We start from the raw sequence: 19,299 nt of genomic DNA, 5'->3' as shown, positions 1-19,299 counted from the left end.
GTATATCACAATCACCCTCCCTGATCTCCAAACCTACATCGTCTTTCTCCATAGTGAACACAGATGAAAAATAATCATTTAAAACCTCACCTATGTCCTCCAGCTCCACACAGAGATTGCCACATTGGTACCTAATGGGCCCTACTCTTTCCCTGGTTATCCTTTTACCCTTAATATACTTATAAAACGCCTTAGGATTTTCCTTTATCTTGCCTGCCAGTGTTTTTTCATGTCCCTCTTCGCTCTCCTAATTACTTTTTTAAGTGCCACCCTACACTTTCTGTACTTCTCTAGGGCCTCCGCTGTTTTCAGTGCTTGGGATCTGCCATAAGCCTGTTTTTTTTTCCTGATCCAATCCTCTATATCCCTTGACATCCAGGGTTCCCTGGGCCTGTTAGTCCTACCCTTCACCTTAATGGGTACATGTTGGCTCTGAACACTCACAATTTCTTTTCTAAATGACTCCCACTGATGTGATGTAGACTTTCCTACAAGTAGCTGCTCCCAGTCCACTTTGGCCAGATTCTGTTTTATCATATTGAGATCGGCCTTCCCCCAATTCAGTTCCTTTATTTCCAGTCCGTTTTTGTCCTTTTCCACAACTACCTTAAGTCTTGGAGTTATGGTCACTATCCCCAAGATGCTCTCCCACTGACACTTCGACCACTTGACCGGCTTCATTCCCTAGGATTAGGTCTAGTACCGCCCCTTCTCTTGTAGGACTTTCTACGTACTGACTCAAAAAGCTCTCCTGTATGCATTTTAAGAATTCCGTCCCTTTTAAGCCTTTTGCACTAAGCCAATCCCAGTTAATATTGGGGAAGTTGAAATCCCCTACAATTATTACCCTATTATTTTTACACTTCTCTGAGATTTGCCTACATATCTGATCCTCTATCTCTTGCTGACTGTTTGGAGGACTGAAGTACACACCCAGCCAAGTGATTGCCCCCTTTTTGTTTTTAAGTTCTACCCAAATGGCCTCATTTGAGGAACTTTCTAAGATGTCGTCCCTCCTTACTGCAGTAATTGACTCCTTGATCAACAGTGCAATGCCACCTCCTCTTTTATCCCCTCCCTTGTCGCGCCTGAAGATTCTATACCCAGGAATATTGAGCTGCCAGTCCTGTCCCTCCCTCAATTCATCTGCCTTACTAGTAAGACTCCTTGCATTGAAATAGATGCAATCGAACCTTGCATTTTTCCTTTGTGCCTTACCAGGTCTATATTTGCTGTGCCTTCCAGGCAGACTCGCTTTCTGTTCTATATTATCCCCTACTGTACCTCCACTCTGTATCCCATCCCCCTGCCAAATTAGTTTCAGCCCCCCCCTCAACAGCACTAGCAAATCTCCCAGCAAGGATGCTTGTCCCATTCTGGTTCAGGTGCAACCCGTCCAACTTGTACAGGTCCCACCTTTGCCAGAAATAGACCCAGTGATCCAGGAAACTAAAGCCCTCCCTCCTGCATCATCTCAGTCACGCATTCATCTGCTCTATCCTCCTATTTCTAAACTCACTAGCATGTGGCACTGGAGTAATAGAGATTACAACCTTAGAGGTCTTGCTTTTTAATCTGCTACCTAGCTCTCTGAATTCTTGTTGCAGGACCTCATCCCTTTTTTTACCTATGTCATTGGTACCAATGTGTACCACGACCTCTGGCTGCTCACCCTCCCCTTTCAGAATGTTCTGCAGCCACTCCGTGACATCCTTGACCCTGGCACCAGGAAGGCAACATACCATCCTGGAGTCACGCTTGCGGCCACAGAAACACCTATCTGTACCCCTAACATTAGAATCCCCTATCACTATAGCTCTTCCACTCCTTTCCTCCCCGGCTGTGCAGCAGAGCCATCCTTGGTGCCACGGACCTTGCTGTTGCTGCTTTCCCCTGGGAGACCATCCTCCCCAACAGTATCCAAAGCGGTATATCTGTTCAAGAGGGGCATGGCCACAGGGGACTCCTGTACTACCTGACCATCCCTTTTCTGCCTGTGCTGCCATTACCTGCGGTGTGACCACCTCTCTAAATGTGCTATCCACGACGTCCTCAGCATCGCGGATGCTCCACAGTGAATCCACCCGCAGCTCTAGCAGGATACACTTCCTGCACGCATGGTTGTCAGGGACATTGGAAGCATCCCTGATTTACCACATAGCGCAGGAGGAGCATATCATGGGTGCGAGCTCTCCTGCCATGACTTACCTTTAAATTAATTTAGTTACTCCCTTTAAAAAATACTAATTACACTAGGAGTCTTGTTCTACTCCAAACACTACCCAGTACAATCTAAAGCCCTTAATAAATTACAGTAATTTAAGTAGTACTACTCACCTTATCACTTGAGTTTTTAAAAAAAACCTTCCCCTTTTTTAAGCAATTTAAAGGCGCTAACAGCTGTTGCCTACCCAACCAATCACCTTGTAGAACTCCTGTGATGCAATACTGCTTTAAAAGTTGAATTTTAGCAGCTTATTAGTCTACTGATTTAGGTTGAAAGTCAATTTCTGGATTGAAATGTTTTGTACTTTCTGGTAATTTGAATTGAACAATGTAAATAATCTAGGCGATTAAGAATGTAGTGTTTAAATTCTTTTTGAATAAGCAGATAATTTGAATTAAGCCTTGACTACATGATCCCATTGCTTGGGGTTCACTTATCTCCTGTTGGCTTCATCTGTGTGTCAGCCCCAGCTTATATTTTACCTGCTCCCTCAAAACTATAATAGTTTGGATTAAAAAGCATCAAACCTCAGCAACAATATATAGAAACCTGAAATTAAATAAATCTAAAATAGCCACTGTGGAGGATTGGGTACACTGAATGAAACAGCATGTGAAGAATTTTGCTTCGGAGACCTAAATATTACTTTTATATGCTAAGCCATGCTTCTCCATAAGTTCACCCCATCCTGGTATCCATGGAAAATGAAGTTGCAGGTTTCATTGTTGCAGACAAAATGATAGTCTGACTGTCAGCTAATGATACAATTGTAATTACAGTGAAGGAATAAGTTTCTATCAAGTTGTGATCAGTAACATGTTGACTAAACAGTACCAAGTGGTTTTGGTTTTGTGTTGCTAAAATGGTATCTTGAAGTAGGGGTGTCCAACTGCAGTTCTCTGGTTACATATAGACCCCAAGGTCTGTCAGCCTGTCTTTTGAAAGGCAGGCAGCTTGGTTCTGTCAGTACTTGTATTTCCTACTTTGTGGGTGTGTAGGTTTTAAGAAGGCTTTTTTAGTGTTGATCTCACTGGTGGATAAATCCTCAGTCAGCCCATCAACATGAATAGATATCAGCATGTTAAACACTGAGAGGGTGGGTGAGAAGAGGAAAATCCAGAAGAAATAAAGTCAAGAAGCAAAGTTAAATGTTAAGCTACAAAATTATAGCCAATGTGAACTTGTCTGAAGAGAAAGTAAGTTTTGGGACAGGGTAGAGTAAAATACCATTAATGAAGTGGAAATCATAAATCTGCTGCATATTGTCATGCAATGGCCATAGCCTACAAATGCACACAAACTTAACCAGTTCTTTTGAAGTATTGTAGCCTTACTGACTGTCACATTAATTAGAAAATTCTATTAAAGGCATGACTGGTATTAAAGGTAAAAGGTTATAGATAAACATAACGGGAGTGAACATATTTAATGTGGGTGATTCCATAAGGATGTTTTCAGCAGAACTTGTGACAGGCATGCCAATTCTAATGTGACCTTTGAAGTGGCATGGTACACACCTATGCAGCCCATGAAGATGAAAACTTGAATACCCCAGTCTTTAAGTATTGATTGATTACAAGTATGTATAGTAGAGAAGATTTGTTTTGCTGTAAAATGTACATCGCATGTAAAATGAAATGGAAGGGTTGTGAGGCAACTCATTCCTGTATTGAAGGAAACTGATCTCTTTTGCACTCTTTGTATTATTTGACTTTGTGCTTTTTGGAACTGTTGTGTAATGTATTTTTTACTGTTTTTTATGAATAAAGATATTTTGGAAATAAAAAAAATGTATAGTAGAGAAGAGGAATTTTATTACTTCCATTTTTTCAATGGGGTATATCCATCAGTTATTAATAATTTTCTCTTGTGTGATTTCATTTAGTTAGAAACAATGAGCAGAGACAATATGAACAAAATTGTACAATTTTAAAGTGGGTACGCAAGCAGAGACACCTGGGTGTGTGTATATACACACATCTTTAGAAGTGACAGAACAACTTGAGAAGGCTGTTAAAAAGGAATATGGGATTCTGACTCTAAGTCGAATAATAGAGTTCAAAAGAGACGAACGATGTCAAGGCCTTGTTGAGGGTATAGAGGTTTACAAGGATGATGCCAGGGATGTGAAACTTCAGTTATTTGGAGAGATTGGAGAAACTGAGATTGTACTCCGAGAGCAGAGAAGATTAAGGGGCGATCTCAGAGAGGTATTCAAAATTGAGTGCTTTTAATAGAGTAAGTAGGGAGAAGGTGTTTGCTCTGGAAGTGGGTCAGCAGCCAGAAGTCATAGATTTAAAATAATTGGCAAAAGAACTGGAGGGAAAATGAGAATTTCTTTCACAGAGGGTTGTTAAGATCTGCAGCACACTATCTGAAAGTATAATAGAATTCCATAGGAACCTTCAAAAGGCAATTGGACATGTTCTTGAGGGTTCTTTGCTGAGATAGTTTGGGTTTCATATTTAAATATTTATATTTTCCAAATGCATTCAAGATATTGGAGTACTCTACCCTCAAAGCATTAACCAATATTAGAATCATAGAATGATAAAGCAGAGAAGGAGGTCAATCTATCCATCCTGCCTCTGTCAGTTCTTTGAAGGAGCTCTCCAGTTAATCCCACTTCCCTGCTCTTTCTCCACTGTACTACAAATATTTTCTCTTCAATATCCATACCGGGATACAGCACTAGGGATTTGATATTCACAGTACTTCGTCCATACTTTATGCACAAGGTTGCTGAATGAGCAATGCATCTAAGCCTCATCTTGACCTCACCTAACACACCACATCATTTCAGCAGCAGTCATCCCCTCAGACAGCATTTTACACGTAATACCTCCAATTTAATGTCATGCATTTGCTACACACACTGCCGTCTCCTTTTATATTCAGGAGTAAAAGACTGGCTGTTTTACCAAGTATCTCTTGTTCCCAAGCATCCCAATATCCCTTGTCTTGCCACAACAACCATTCTCACTCCAATCTCACCACCTTTGGCCTTCATGCAAGCTTCATGAAAAGTATCTCATCATCCTCTTGCACACTCTGCAGCACTGTCTTAAACATTGACTTAAGCAACTTCAGACTCTGGTAGCTTCCCCCATGTTCCTGCTAGTTTCTCCCATTCACATTCCACTTTGCCAGACTGGCATGACCTTTTGTGTATCTTTTTCAACAGGTGCTTTAAAAAACATCTGACCACTTTACATTGCTCAAGATACATACTTCAGGAACCTGCAATATTGATGAAAGATGTCAGACCAACAAAGTTAACCTTTTTAAATACTGATAGACCTATAGCCAGCATTTTTGTTGTTTTATCCCCCCTCTTTTTGAATCTCTGGTAAATTTGTATGATCAGATAATCATATGGAAGGAAAAGGCTTTATTCAACCAGTTGTGGTCTAGACGATATCTGCATTTATATTATCCTTTATTCAGAATATTACCAGTTGAAGCAGTCCATATGTCACAGTGGAAAAAAGTTAATTTCCCAGTATAGTCATCCCAATAAGAGTGCGCTTAAAAAAAGGTGTATACATTTTCTCTTTCCTGAGAGAGTTTGGGTTTGAGCTTTAAATATTATCATTTTCCAAATGCATCCAAGATATTAGAGCACTCCACCTCAAATCATTATCATTCTATGATTCTAATATTGGTTAAAGCAAAGAAGGAGGCCAATCTGTCCATCCTGCCTGTGCCAGTTCTTTGAAAGAGCTCTCCAGTTAATCCCACTCCCTTTCACCGTATTGCAAACATTGTCTCCAAGTACCTATCCAATTCCTTTGCGAAAGCTACAATTGAATGTGCTTCTACCACCATTCCAGGCACTGCATTTCAGATCATTATAGCTAGCTGCGTAAGTTTAATTTTCCTCTTGTCGCCTCTGGTTCTTTTGACAATGACTTTATATCCATAATCCTCTGGTTATTGACCCTTCTGCCATTGACAACAGTTTATTCTTATTTACTCTGCCAAAATCCTTCATGATCTTTAAAGAGAGGTGGGTAGAAACTTGTCAATCAGGGCAGAGGTTGGGAACAGAACAAAAATGCATTTTCTAGTGATGCTTTTTCAATAGCCGCATTGATGCATGCTCATAAATTATGGTTTTTGCTTTTCTATCCTTCCTTGTCCTCGCACATCCTTGTACCATAGCATTTACTTAGTAGAAAAGTGAGTCTGCTTCAGTAGTTGGCGCACTTATGCTGATGTCTCCCATAGTGCATAAAATGTTCTATTTGCTGGTTTAGTTAATTGAGCTGTGCCTACAAATTAATATGCTTTGGTACTTCAGAATTTCCCTGGAGGGCAATGACATTCCTCCAATGACTCCCAGTCCTAATTCACTCTTCTGCTCCAACCTCGCCTACAGTTTTGAGGAGATCATGAATTTTTATTCTATCCTGAAGATTGTCAATGTCCTTCCCTTGGTCCTTCTTTGTGCATTCTTCCCTGTCCTTCAAAACTGCAGCCGTCACTTGCTTATCCACTTTCTGTCTTCTCTAACAAAACTCCCTTCATTGCACTTGCTTAAAACTGATTACATCTCTAACTTTTCCCAGTTTTGATGCAACATTAACTCTGTTTCTCTCTCCATACATGCTGTTGGACGTGCTGAGTATTTCCAGCATTTTCTGTTTTTATTTCCTTCATTCAAATTTACATCCCTTCAATCTAGCTACCAGCCTGCTCATCGTACTTGGTGTCACAAATTGCATCCTGTGATTTTGGCCTCTTGACCTCTCTGTGGGATTTGACACCGTGTCCACCTGTGCAGCACTGCCCTTGTTTATGTCTAATACTACCAGTCCCAGTGCAGCCTGCATTTTGTTTTCCGTGGCATCTCCAGCTCTGCATGGTCAGAATGGGTGTTTCCCCCAAAGTTTTGTCCTGGGTCCCGTATGACTTTTGTCAACATGCTGCCCCTCAGTTACATTGTCCATGTGTGGTGACTGTGTGCCCAATTCGACCTTGACTCAACATTACCACTGTGCTGTCCAATCAAATCATGGATGAGCCAGATGTTTCTCCAACTTAACTTTGTTAGACCAAAATCATTTGTCAAAAAAAACCTTCCAGTGAGTTTCATTTATCCCCTGGCTTCTTGCTCAGCCTGACTTAATTAGTGCACAAAGTTGGTGTCATGTTAGTGATTGAGTTGAGCTACAATTTCCATACCTTTGATCAAAACGGTTTGTGTCTGCCTTCTGGCTTTGCTGCATCCTCATTAGCAGGCTTCACACCAGCTTTGTTACATTAAAGGTGCTATATAAATGGAAGTTGTTGTTTCCTGAAGCTGCAACACACATAAACTCCGTCTTGATTTGATTTTTTTAGATTTAGAGATACAGCACTGAAACAGGCCCTTCGGCCCACCGAGTCTGTGCCGACTATTAACCACCCATTTATACTAATCCTACACTAATCCCATATTCCTACCACATCCTCACCTGCCCCTATATTCCCCTACCACCTACCTATACTAGGGGCAATTTATAATGGCCAATTTACCCATCAACCTGCAAGTCTTTTGGCTGTGGGAGGAAACTGGAGCACCCGGAGGAAACTCACGCAGACACAGGGAGAACTTGCAAACTCCACACAGGCAGTACCAGAATTGAACCCAGGTCGCTGGAGCTGTGAGGCTGCGGTGCTAACCACTGCACCACTGTGCCGCCCACGTCTTGTTCTGCAACAACTCCCACTCATCACCTGTGCTTGCTGTCCTGAACTAGCTCCTCATCCACCAATGCATTATAATTGAAAATCTATATTCACATCAATGCCTTCATTGCAACCTATTCCTAACCTGCTTGCTCTGCTCTTCCCCTCCAGGCTTCACTTTTCCAATTCTGTCTTTTCCAGCCTTTAAACTCCATCCTGCATAAACCAGTTTATCTCCTTCACCAAGCTCCTGAGCTAAGCCACAAGACCTTTTCTTTACCAAGGCTACCTATTTTTCCAATTTCTCCCTTACCTCACCTTCAGGCTGCACCTCTTCCTCTGCCTCTCTCTCTATATCTCTACCATTCCTTCTTTGTCTTCTTCCCACTATCCTCTACATTTCTTCTTTCTTTCCCTCTCTCCCTATCGCTCTACTCCACCTTTGGTAAGAGGGTATTTTCTGTTTGCTACATGCTGGGAATGTTTACCTAAACCCATTCCACCTTTTTTTTTCTCCCCAAAAAACTTTCAACATCTGACCCATCAGGGTCGGTTCACACTTCTGAATTATTCTGCTTCACTATGCAGAAGGTGTTATTTAAACACATTTTGCTACAAAGGTAGCTGTATCAATGCTTTGCATTGTCTGTTTAATTTGTGTTCTGCCTACATTGGAATAAAATATATGGCTCAATAATAATTGTTCTTTTGGATCTGCAGTGACGTTCAAAACCCTGATATATTAACAAATTTGTTTACGCTTAATATTATAATTGCTGTTCCAGATACATGCTTGGTCTTTCAGCTGTTCCAGCCATTATCCAGTTCGTGGGATTCCTTTTCCTTCCAGAAAGTCCACGATGGTTAATGCAAAAAGGCAAAACTCAGAAAGCACGCCGAGTCCTGAGTCAAATACGTGGAACCCAAAATATTGATGATGAGTATGAGTGCATCAAAAATAGCATTGAGGAAGAAGAGAGAGAAGCAGGAGGAGGTAAGCTTGTGAATGCCCTGTAAATAAAAAGTAGTTGGCTAGGTAATTATTTTCTTCTTGGCTTTTTAGAGGGGAGAAGGGAGAAGCCTGACACTTGTTCGAAGTAGACTGAAACTAAATCAGTTCACTTCAAGTGTGAGATTAGTTTTGTACCATAAGTTATCCTGCACAGTTCTTTGATGGAATAAGAAAATGTTATATATCTGGGCTTCTATCAGTCAGATTTTTAAAAGAACATTGGATGGAAATAAATGCGGGATGTATATATGAAGTCTTTCAGCTTTAGTTTTTAAAAAGCAATAACTTCAGAATGTATTCATTTTAATTTTTTGTTCTGCACATTTTGTCAGTGGTAATCACTTTCTGTAGTGATTTTCTTTTCAATAATGAAGCACACCAGCACAGAACTGTGCTTATTTGAGTTGCTACCCTAGTTGTCTTTACTTTTTTTTTACTTTAACCCACTGCTTCATTGATGTAAAACATTCCCAACCAGAATTATTACAATTTTCTAAATCTCCAAAAAGTGAGATTCAAGACCTATGCCCTACCAATCAAAATATGTATACTTCATGTAAGTAAAGTAGTCTGTAGTAAGTTTATTGAGGGTTCTCATGTAATTTTATAAATGTTTTGTATTAGAATGTAACTTTTTTTTTACAAAAGTTGTTCTATAGTTGCACAAGAAAAATGGATTTTGTCCTCCATTTTCCTCTTTTTATTTCTTTACCAGAAGGTGGTGTCTCAATGTCCTATAATTGCTACAATGGTCTTGTATCTTTTATTCAAGTGGCCATTCTTCGTTTAGAAGCTTAAACAAGGTGCGTCAGCAAACTTCTTTGAAAGGAACTTCAGCGATGAATTAGTGAACATAGGCAACCAACATAATGGGATTAAATAAATAAACACGCTAGGCAAGTCTTGGTTCTTTCTAACAATACCTTAAAATTTAACACAAGCATATCTCAGATGCTTTGTTTAGTCTCTTGATAAGTTGTAGGTTTCAGGAGTACTAAAAGGTCTGACTGTTGATTTAAGTGAGTGACATGAAAGGTGAGAAGAGGGGCCTTGTCATCATGAGGAAAAAAAGTGAGAGATTCGAGGCAGAGACAATGCAGTCGACATAGTTAGGGGGCCTGTCAACCATTAAAAGAGGGAGCACCTCAATTAAAGACGACTTTTCAGAAGCTCTGGTGTAGAAAGTGGAATTATTGGAGCAGGTGAGGCATCGAAACTGGGAGAAAAGGATTTTATACAACAACTTGCAGGTATAATAGTGCCTTTAATGTAATTAAATATCCCGAGTTTCTTCACAGGTGCATTATACAGGAAAATTGACAGAGCTACAAAAGGCAATATTAGGCCAGACGGCCAAAAGCTTGGTCAAAGAAGTAGGTTTTAAGGAGCACCTTAAAGGAAAAAAAGTGGTAGAGGTTTAGGGAAGAAATTCTGGAGAATAGGGCCTTGCCACCAATGTTGGAGCAATTAAAATCGGGCATGTTTGAGACCGGAATTAGAGGAGCACAGATATTTGGAGGGTTGTTGGGCTGGAGGAGATTACAGAGATAGGAAGGGATGGAGGCATGGCAGGATTTGAAAACAATGATATTTTTGCAATTGAGGTGTTTAATCGGGAGCTCATGTAATAAGCACAGGGGTGATGGGTGAATGGCACTTGGTGCGAGTAAGGACACGGGCAGCAGGGCTTTGGATGACCTCAAGTTTATGAAGGGTAGAGTGTGGGAGGTCAGCCAGGGGCACGTTGAAATAGTCAAGTCGAGAGACATGGTTGAGTGTTTCAGCAGCAGATGAGTTGAAGTGGGGGTGGAGTCACATGATGCTACAGAGGTGGAGATAGAAGGTGGTCTTAGAGATGGCACAGTTATGTGGTTGGAAGCTCATCGCAGGGTCAGATATGTCACCAAAGTTGCAAACAATGGTTCAGCCTCACAGTTGCCAGGTCGGTGGCTAGGGAATGGAGTTTGTAGCAGAGACCAAAGACATTGGCTTTGGTCGGCCCAATATTCAATTAGAGGAAAACTGTGTTTTCGGATGATGTCACTGAGGATCAGCATGTAAATGAGAAATGGGAGCCAAGGATAGATCTTTGGGTGACACCAGAGGTAATGGTGCGAGAATGGGAAGAGAAGTCATGTAGTGATTCTCTGGATAGAAAAGATTGGAACAGGCAAATACAGTCCCGCCCAGCTGGTTGACAGAGGGGCTTTAAAGGAGAATTATGCAGTCAACTGTGTCAAAGGCTGTAGACTGGTTAAGAGAGATGAGGAGGGATAATTTACCTTTGCCACAGCCTCACAGGATGTCATTTGTGACTTTGAGATATAAGTTTGTGGATGGTTCATTTTCAGATGGAGAGAAATCCCTATCATGAAAGGGGAAAATCTGGAGGACCTTGTAACAGTGTGGAATGGGTGGAACTAGGAGGTGCAGTCAATCATCATTTCCAGATTAACGGAAGAATAGGAAGTAGTTCAGTGATTGGGCCGAAGGCCTGAATAGGATTGGAGCAGGGACTCTTCCACACTGAGAATGGAGTGCTGCTGGACTCTCAAAAGTTCTCAGTGGTGTTTAAGATGGGTTAAGTTTAGCCAACTAAGTAACTGGAAGTGAATTAGAGTGGTTGGGGTGCTCGTTGAAAAAGAGTTGGAGCGCCCAGACACCTTATGAAAAATGGTGATATAGAGCTTAGGTTTTTGTAGTTGCATCCATGACACTACCTTGGAAGTTCCTTGTGGTCATCAAATTTCTCTTTTTTGTGGTGAACTCCACTGGCATATTTTGGTTGCATGCTTTTAAAAGAAAATGTATTTTGCAACAATGTTGTCTCGTTGCAGTGAGGCCAGAAGTTCCATGGAGTGTCACTATTTGTAGGGGTCACTGTGGAAGTTTAAAAGCTGCTAGTTAGCAGGAATGGCCCTACATGCTAAAGACAGTTGAGGCTGGAAAACGTGAAATTGTCAAAGCAGTAGAGTGCAATAGAAAATATGTCGATATATAGGTAGAAACTAGAAAAGGATGGTTATAACGAGAATGCAGCTAGGTGGAGGAAGGATTGGTAGACAAAGGACTTTAAAGCTAAGTTGAATTTTCTTGAACAATGCAAAAAGAGATTTGCTAATATCAAATTTCTCACCTTTTTGTCTAACAAATTTATACTTTTCATTACCCTGTTGGAATATCTAGTGCAGACCTAAAAGGTCTGAGCTGGTCACTTGCTTAGTCAGGCCCAAATTACTTCAACAATCGGAAGTATATTGTTACTGTCTGGCATCTACTTGTACGAGTGTATCCTGAGTCGTACCAATAATGAAATCCCTTGTTGAACACTGTAGGCTCACACTTGTGTTTCTCCTGTCTGCCGTATGGCAGATTGATGCACCTGAGTGATAAGTTTAGTTTAGTTTAGAGATACAGCACTGAAACAGGCCCTTCGGCCCACCGAGTCTGTGCCGACCATCAACCACCCATTTATACTAATCCTACACTAATCCCATATTCCTACCACATCCCCACCTGTCCCTATATATTTCCCTACCACCTACCTATACTAGGGGCAATTTGTAATGGCCAATTAACCTATCAACCTGCAAGTCTTTGGCGTGTGGGAGGAAACCGGAGCACCCGGAGGAAACCCACGCAGACACAGGGAGAACTTGCAAACTCCGCACAGGCAGTACCCAGAATCGAACCCGGGTCCCTGGAGCTGTGAGGCTGCGGTGCTAACCACTGACCATTCACATCTTATGTTTACAGTGAATTTCAATCCGTTTCATAATGCTCCATTATGACTGTGCTTTGACTGCACAGGCCATACAGGGTCTGGCAAAATGAAGGTCTGGTGCTTAAGTGGCTTGCTTTTATTCCATGCTTTATGTTGTCCTGATTCAATGTTAAGAATTCCTCTCCATATTCGACACGGTATCAATTCTGTTATTTGACAAGAAGAAAAATTTTAGTCATGATCTGGAACTACTTTCAATTTCAACGGGATGTAGTGAATCCAGTGATAAGCTGCGAGTAATCTCCAGACTCTGCACCTTTGAGAAACCCTCCTCCTTCTGGCATCTTTCAGATCCTTCTGGCATCTTTCAGAGCCTTCTAGAATGAACTCTGTGGGAGTTCACTTCAGGATTGGTTGAGGAGGCCTAATATTTTTGAATAGACCCTACAAACTTGGCTGCCATGCTCTGTATTGATAAATCTAATGAGTTAATGATGGACTAAGTTGAAAGTACCTTGAACAGTGTATGTTGCCATCCTTTTGATACCTGTGTAAATCTATTTTGCTAGTCAGGTCTGCAAATGGAGTGTTCGCTTTGAGCACAGCCACAGCAAAACAATCAACCCAGATCCCATTCATTTGAGACTACATTGTGATGTAATGATCACTGCTAATATTTTTGGCCATAGTCTTCATTTTTGTAATGTGTCCTTTACATTTCTGAAAGACGTTGTTCTCATCAACCTTGCTGTAGGTATACTATGCTAGCTCACCAAATTGCCAAAACCTGATAACTTTGGCTGCTAAGGTCGAATGGAGTCTGTGGGTGCATTCAGTTTAACCAAAGCCCAATTTCTAGAAAAAAAATAGTGGCACTAACTTAAACTTACAATAACCATGGCTGAACAGGACCTTTATTGCACCCACTAGCTGCAATCAGCTGCACACCTGTTACAGTATCCAGTTTTTTCTTTACAGTGGTAATACCACTATAATTAATGTGTCCTTTGGGAAATTGTTTTGGTAGCATTTGTTCTATTTAAATATTGCAGTACTGTAGCATTAGCTATTGATGTCAAAAGAAAGACCTCTAATAGTTAAATGTTGAACTACTGTTCTGTTTTCAAACAGATGCATTGAATTCTGCTGTTGCAGTTGTCATGGTGATAAATCATGAAGGTTTCCCAAGAGTCTTTGACTGTCCGTTCAAATCAATGTCTTAGCAAAAGATGGGTTTAGATGAAAAATACTCTTAGATTTTCAGGGCTTTACTAAATATTTGTGTTGTGCACCAAAGTCTATTCACGTAGATCCAGATGTACATCTTTTAATGCAGCTGTCAAGTTTTATGGTTCTTATGCGAGATATTTTCTGAGGTTCATTGTCACCAGTCACCTTGTATCGCTATGTGCACTTTATCCTGCCCAATTTTTAGTTATAGGATAACAGCACACAGGAATTGTAACAGGAAATCCTTCCTCTGTACACTGTCTTCTGGGATGTATGGTGCAACAATGTGATACTCCTCCCCTTGAAAGGCTGACTCTTAACAGATCTAGACACAGACTTTGAAGGAAGCTGTTAATTCTTTTCATGTGCCATTCTACTCTGAGGAAAGATTTCCTGTATAAGTTGCTGTACACTCTCTCCATTTTCTTGCCCTGACCTCCTGCACAGATGGTCTAGCAGAACATTTTGCAAATCGGTAAAGGTAACTGTCCCTATTGGAAAGTGCTGTATTAGAGAATCTATTCTGACACAGTTGGAAACTTAGAATGCAAAACCCTGTGTGGTGCAGCTGCTTCAAATAGGTTTTTAAGTCATTCACAAACAGTCAGGCTACATGTGTTATTTTTATGGCAAGGAAGAATTGGTAATCCATATTACTATGTGCAATGCCAGGGGTTGCAGTCCCCATTTCACCTGCTGAAGAGGCTGTTGCTAATATTTTATTTTAACTTTACCGCCACTCTGTTCACGCTTGGTGGAGGGTGGGGCGAGCAGATAAAAATAATGCCTCCTGGGTATGGCAAAGGTAATCATTCACAGGTCCAGGATGCACAAGATCAAATGGAGAGAATGGTTTAGTTGCTGATCCCTCTTCCAAAGCCTCATAAGCACCTGGGTGACGTTGAAACAAAATCATTGTCCACCAGCTCACGTCAAGCATGTTCCAACTGGCAAATGACACAGGACAGCTGTTTAGTTTACAATATGGCATTATTCTGATTGTTACTCAACACTCAATGTTTTAAATAAAAACAAAGTACTGTAAATACTCAGCAGGTCTAGAGGCATCTGTGGAGAGAGAAACTGAGTTAAATTTTCACGTCTGTGACCTTTCATCACAACTGGCAAAGGTTGGAAATGTAATGGGCTTTGAGCAAGTGAAAAGGGGGAGTGGTGAAGAAGAACAAAAGGGGAGGTCTATGATAGGGCGGAGGGCAGGAGAGATTAAAAGACAGATGCCATGGAACAGAAGGCAGAGGGAGTGCTAACAGTTGTAGTAAAAGACAAAGCATTAGTCCAGAGAGAGTGTTAATGGCAGAATAATGAACAACTCTATCCGAAAGCAAAAGCATGACAAAAAGGTTTAAGATGGGCACACAGTTAAAAAATATTTTTGACAAAGTATCATGTAATTAGAGCACTGTAAATGATCTGTATTGATGCAAATGCTTCCAGGCCACATGAAATGTGTAGAAACATTAGTTTTTCCTTTGTTTACCTTCGACTGTACGCACCCCCCCTCCGCCAATGCCATGTTCTGCGCCAGGCGTCTGCCCTTCTTCAGACCCAGGTCCTGCCTATCCCCTCGACTTGAGGTCCACTTGAATAGGAGAGCAGTCAATGAAAGCTCAGTTACTCTACTGTCAGTCAGAGGATTGGCAGGCTGGACTGTGGCCTGTGGGCTGTATGTTGGGTAACCATGTCAGAAAGGAAGAAGCCAACGGTGGTTTTCTGAAACCCCAATGTCTGGTATCTGCCATTAGGCGGAAATTTCTTATCCTTTTACTGCAGCTTTGTTTTGGTTTCAGAGCTGACCAGTTTAACTGCTTCTCATTGTGCCTTTTTTTCTCTCAATAATTTGTTTCGTACCACTTTTTAACCCATTCTGTACACTTAGCTTTTCGCTAAGATTAAATGTATGGTAACTACTGTGAACAGTTTCAAAATAACTTGAATATCTTTAACAAGTGGCTGTTGAGAAGCAGATCATTTTACGTGGAGACACATGGTACAATTTCCTGTAATATAAATGTATGTGGTAATGAAGTGGAGGGATCGGTGTTTCACCCCACTCCCCTTATTTTTCCACCCCAACTTATGTACCGCTTGAAATTTCCATTTTGGCAACAGTGCTGTGGGAAACTGCTGAATCGGGATTGGGGGAGTGGGTGTGGGGGAGGCGATGGTGAGGAAAAAGGGCAGTTTAAAACCACCTTTTTGAGTAACAACTTTCACGGGTACTTGGGGAACCACAAAACAACGAAATTAAACTGCTTTGTCCTTTTGGTAGTTTACAAGTTTCGGGTCAAATTTGTAGTGGGGGAGGGTTGATTCAGAAGTTTCCCAAATGTATTTTTCAGTCGCAGTGAAACAGATGAAAAAGACATGGCAGAGAGAGTAGGCGCTGAACCACACCTGCCATTATGCCTTCCGTTATAGCTGAATCATTCGATACACCTACCAGACAGTGACTGAAGGCAACTGCTCTGCTGACTCGAGGTATCAGACAGATAAACTGGCGTATGTTTTTCCAAACTTGTGGGGCCCTCCTGCAGCTGGCTAGCTCCCTATGCAGAGCGCTTGTAATTATGTAGAAGAGCTGAAGTCAAAGTTGCAGATCAGCTCATTGATTTTACTGCTTTTTAGAGAAAACCATTGGTTTTGCACTGCTATCCAGGGGTGATGAAATACTGTTATGACAAGTTGTTATTGCATTTGGAAAAGAAACCCTTGCTATGAATGAGATTTTTTAAGAAGAAAACTTTTACTTTCAGGGAAGTTCAAACATTTACCAGTTTGAATAAGGAAAGCATTGTGGCATTAGAACTGCATTGGAATAAATTCAGTAAAATCTACAGCTAAATGTGATTTTTGGTGTCCAGACTATGTAGATATCAGCCCTGTAATGTAACTGGAAAGGCAGTTGCTTGTATTGAAAGAGGCAATTTTCTCATTGCAAGCAGCAGCTTATTTCAGTTTTCTACACAGCACTTATTGATGGCTCTTTGCCAGAGAAATACCTTTTGCTAATATTGATGGATTGGACTACTATCTTCATGCTTTTTCAAGATACAGCATGTTTTTGTACATGTAAACGTGACCTTGAATATTTTTTCACATTGAGAAAAATTGCAACTGAATCTTGGTGATTGTTACAAGAGAATGACTTTTAAAAAGGATTGTACTTGTAGAGAATATTTTTATTTTATTTTCAAATATAAACAAGCTGAACATTCTTGATATCAAGCACTTTATTGTAGTATGAGTTCAGAATTTCTTTGTTCCCAATGGGGTACATGACTACCCAACATCTTGGGCACAAATTATAGGAATCTTAACTATTTCTATACTTTTATCTTGTTCATTTTAGCTCTTGTCCTTAAAGGATATTTTTAGATAAAATTATAGCATAATATTTATAACTTGCTCCTGACTTTCCATGCTGCTGCTTCCTCTAATTTTCTGACTTTGTTCTTTACTATGCATTTCCTATTTCATTTGTTTCTCTAGGTGTGCATTTTTTTTTGTTAAACTTCCATGTCTCTTTCCCATCCTCCCACTTTCCCCACTCCATCAAACATCACTTGAAGAGACTAAAATATTGGGGTACAGTTCCACCATGTCCCCTCTAATGACCTGTCCAAAATGCCCACAAGTAGGTGCTGGCAGTCTAAAAGACCACAGAGGGCATTGCAGATGATCCCAATCTTGTTCTCATTTGAATTTCCATCTAATCCAGGAAGTAGAATCATGTTGGCACAGGAGGCGGCCATTCGGCATACTTTTTCCTCCTTCATCCTTCATAGCCTGAGGGTCTATGGCTGAAATCAGCTGACGATGAACAGGTCTTGTATCCTCTGGTCTGTGTCATTTACTGCTATGCCTCATGATGGCTTTACCCTCTGACTACTAGGGGAGCTTTCTTCTGCCTTTATGGGGCTGGGTTTTGGGTTGGACCCCAACATCGGGGTCACAATCCCACACTGTGTGGGGAGACAATTACCTGGCTTTCCCCAAATTGACCATTTACTGGCCAGAGAGATGGCTCACCGTCCAATTCCGGATCTTGGGTGGGCTTTTGAAGCTGGAGGGCCAGTCGGAGGTCCTCCAGCACTGAAGAACCAGCAGTCTGCCTTTTCAGGTGAGGGAGAGAAAAGACACCTCCATCTTGAGGCGAGCTCCCTCCAACTTTTAAAAGTTGAAAATTTAAAAATTGATTCAGCAGCTGGGCCACAGTGTGGCGAGGGAACCCCTTCACAGGGCAGTCTGTGGCTGCAGCTGTGACCAAGTGGCTGGGGAGGGCCTCAAAGCCTACCAGAGCGCTGGCTCCCCGGTCTGGTGGCCTATTCCCTGACTCCTCGGAGGGTCCGAAGACTGACTGAAAAATTCCAGTCAACCTCTGATAATAGGCCTTAAGTGGCCTTTAAATACCCTTAATTGATTACTTGCAGCTTGTGGGTGGGAAGCCTTGCTGACACCCATCCTGCTTCTGGGAAAATGGCCCAGGGCTGAGGTGATGCATGCTGGCCGGTGGCGCTAATTTTCGCAGCTGCCCAACTCTTCCTGCCCCCATCGGGGGTGGGGGGTGGAAATTGTGCCCATGTTGTTTCCTTCCCTCCATTACATGCCACTTGTGTGTCTCATCTCTCGTGCGCGTCCAATCCGTCTGCTTTTCTTTCTTCCCACTTGCTCTACCTGGCTTCTGTCAATCTCTCTCGAACTTTCCTGCCATCCCATCTTCCATCCTCCATGAACTCCAACTTGTCTAAAACTCAATGATACAAATCCTGCCTCCAAAATTCCACTCACCCAACATGTACAGAAACATCCTATTTCCCTCCCCGCCCCCCCCCCCCTCCCCGCATGCACTGAATTTAAAAACCTCCTCCTCACATTCTCCATAGCCTCAACCCATATCTGCAACCATCAGTCCTTGAACTCTGGTCTTTTGTGCATTCCCCCTCTGTTATCATTGGCAGTGCCATCCAGCTACCTTAACACTGCTTTGCAAAATTTACTTTCTAACCCTTTCCATTTATCCATTTCGCTCCACCTTTTTAAAAAAAAAAATGAAAGCTTTTTAAACCATCTTTTGAATTGTCCTTTGAGAAAGTTATAAAGTTGATGCATGAAGTTATCATTGTAGAACATGTATATTTGGACTTGAAAGAAGCTTTTGACAAGATGCCAAACAGTAGGCTACCATAGAAAATAGAATCCCTGTGGGAGTGTGGGAAGATTCTGAGTTGTATGGGGAAAATTGGTTGCATTCTGATGCAGGTTTAGTGTGGCAGCTCCACGTTGAGACCAGTCACAAGTGGAGTTCCGCAGGAATTGGTATGAGAACTATTACTCTTCATAATCTATACCAATGTTTGGGACAAAGAAGGTCATGGTACTGTCAAATGCAAGTTCGTGACATAAAAATCAGTG

The 19,299-nt window shown here is 41.4% G+C and overlaps 1 protein-coding gene across 3 annotated transcripts in view; it reads left to right on the top strand.

Moving 5' to 3' along the window:
* LOC137384712 (proton myo-inositol cotransporter-like) overlaps positions 1-19,299 on the top strand; it is a 194,140-nt gene that overhangs the window by 61,204 nt on the left and 113,637 nt on the right. For all 3 annotated transcript variants that reach the window (XM_068059022.1, XM_068059024.1, XM_068059023.1), the window contains exon 3: positions 8,686-8,894. In XM_068059022.1, coding sequence (XP_067915123.1) covers positions 8,686-8,894 — 209 coding nt within the window. The remainder of the gene's footprint in view (positions 1-8,685; positions 8,895-19,299) is intronic.

The sequence above is a fragment of the Heterodontus francisci genome, chromosome 27 (assembly GCF_036365525.1).
Source record: "Heterodontus francisci isolate sHetFra1 chromosome 27, sHetFra1.hap1, whole genome shotgun sequence".
Taxonomy (NCBI): domain Eukaryota; kingdom Metazoa; phylum Chordata; class Chondrichthyes; order Heterodontiformes; family Heterodontidae; genus Heterodontus; species Heterodontus francisci.
The sequence above is the reverse complement of the archived record's forward strand: the minus strand, read 5'-3'. Positions and strand labels throughout refer to the sequence as shown.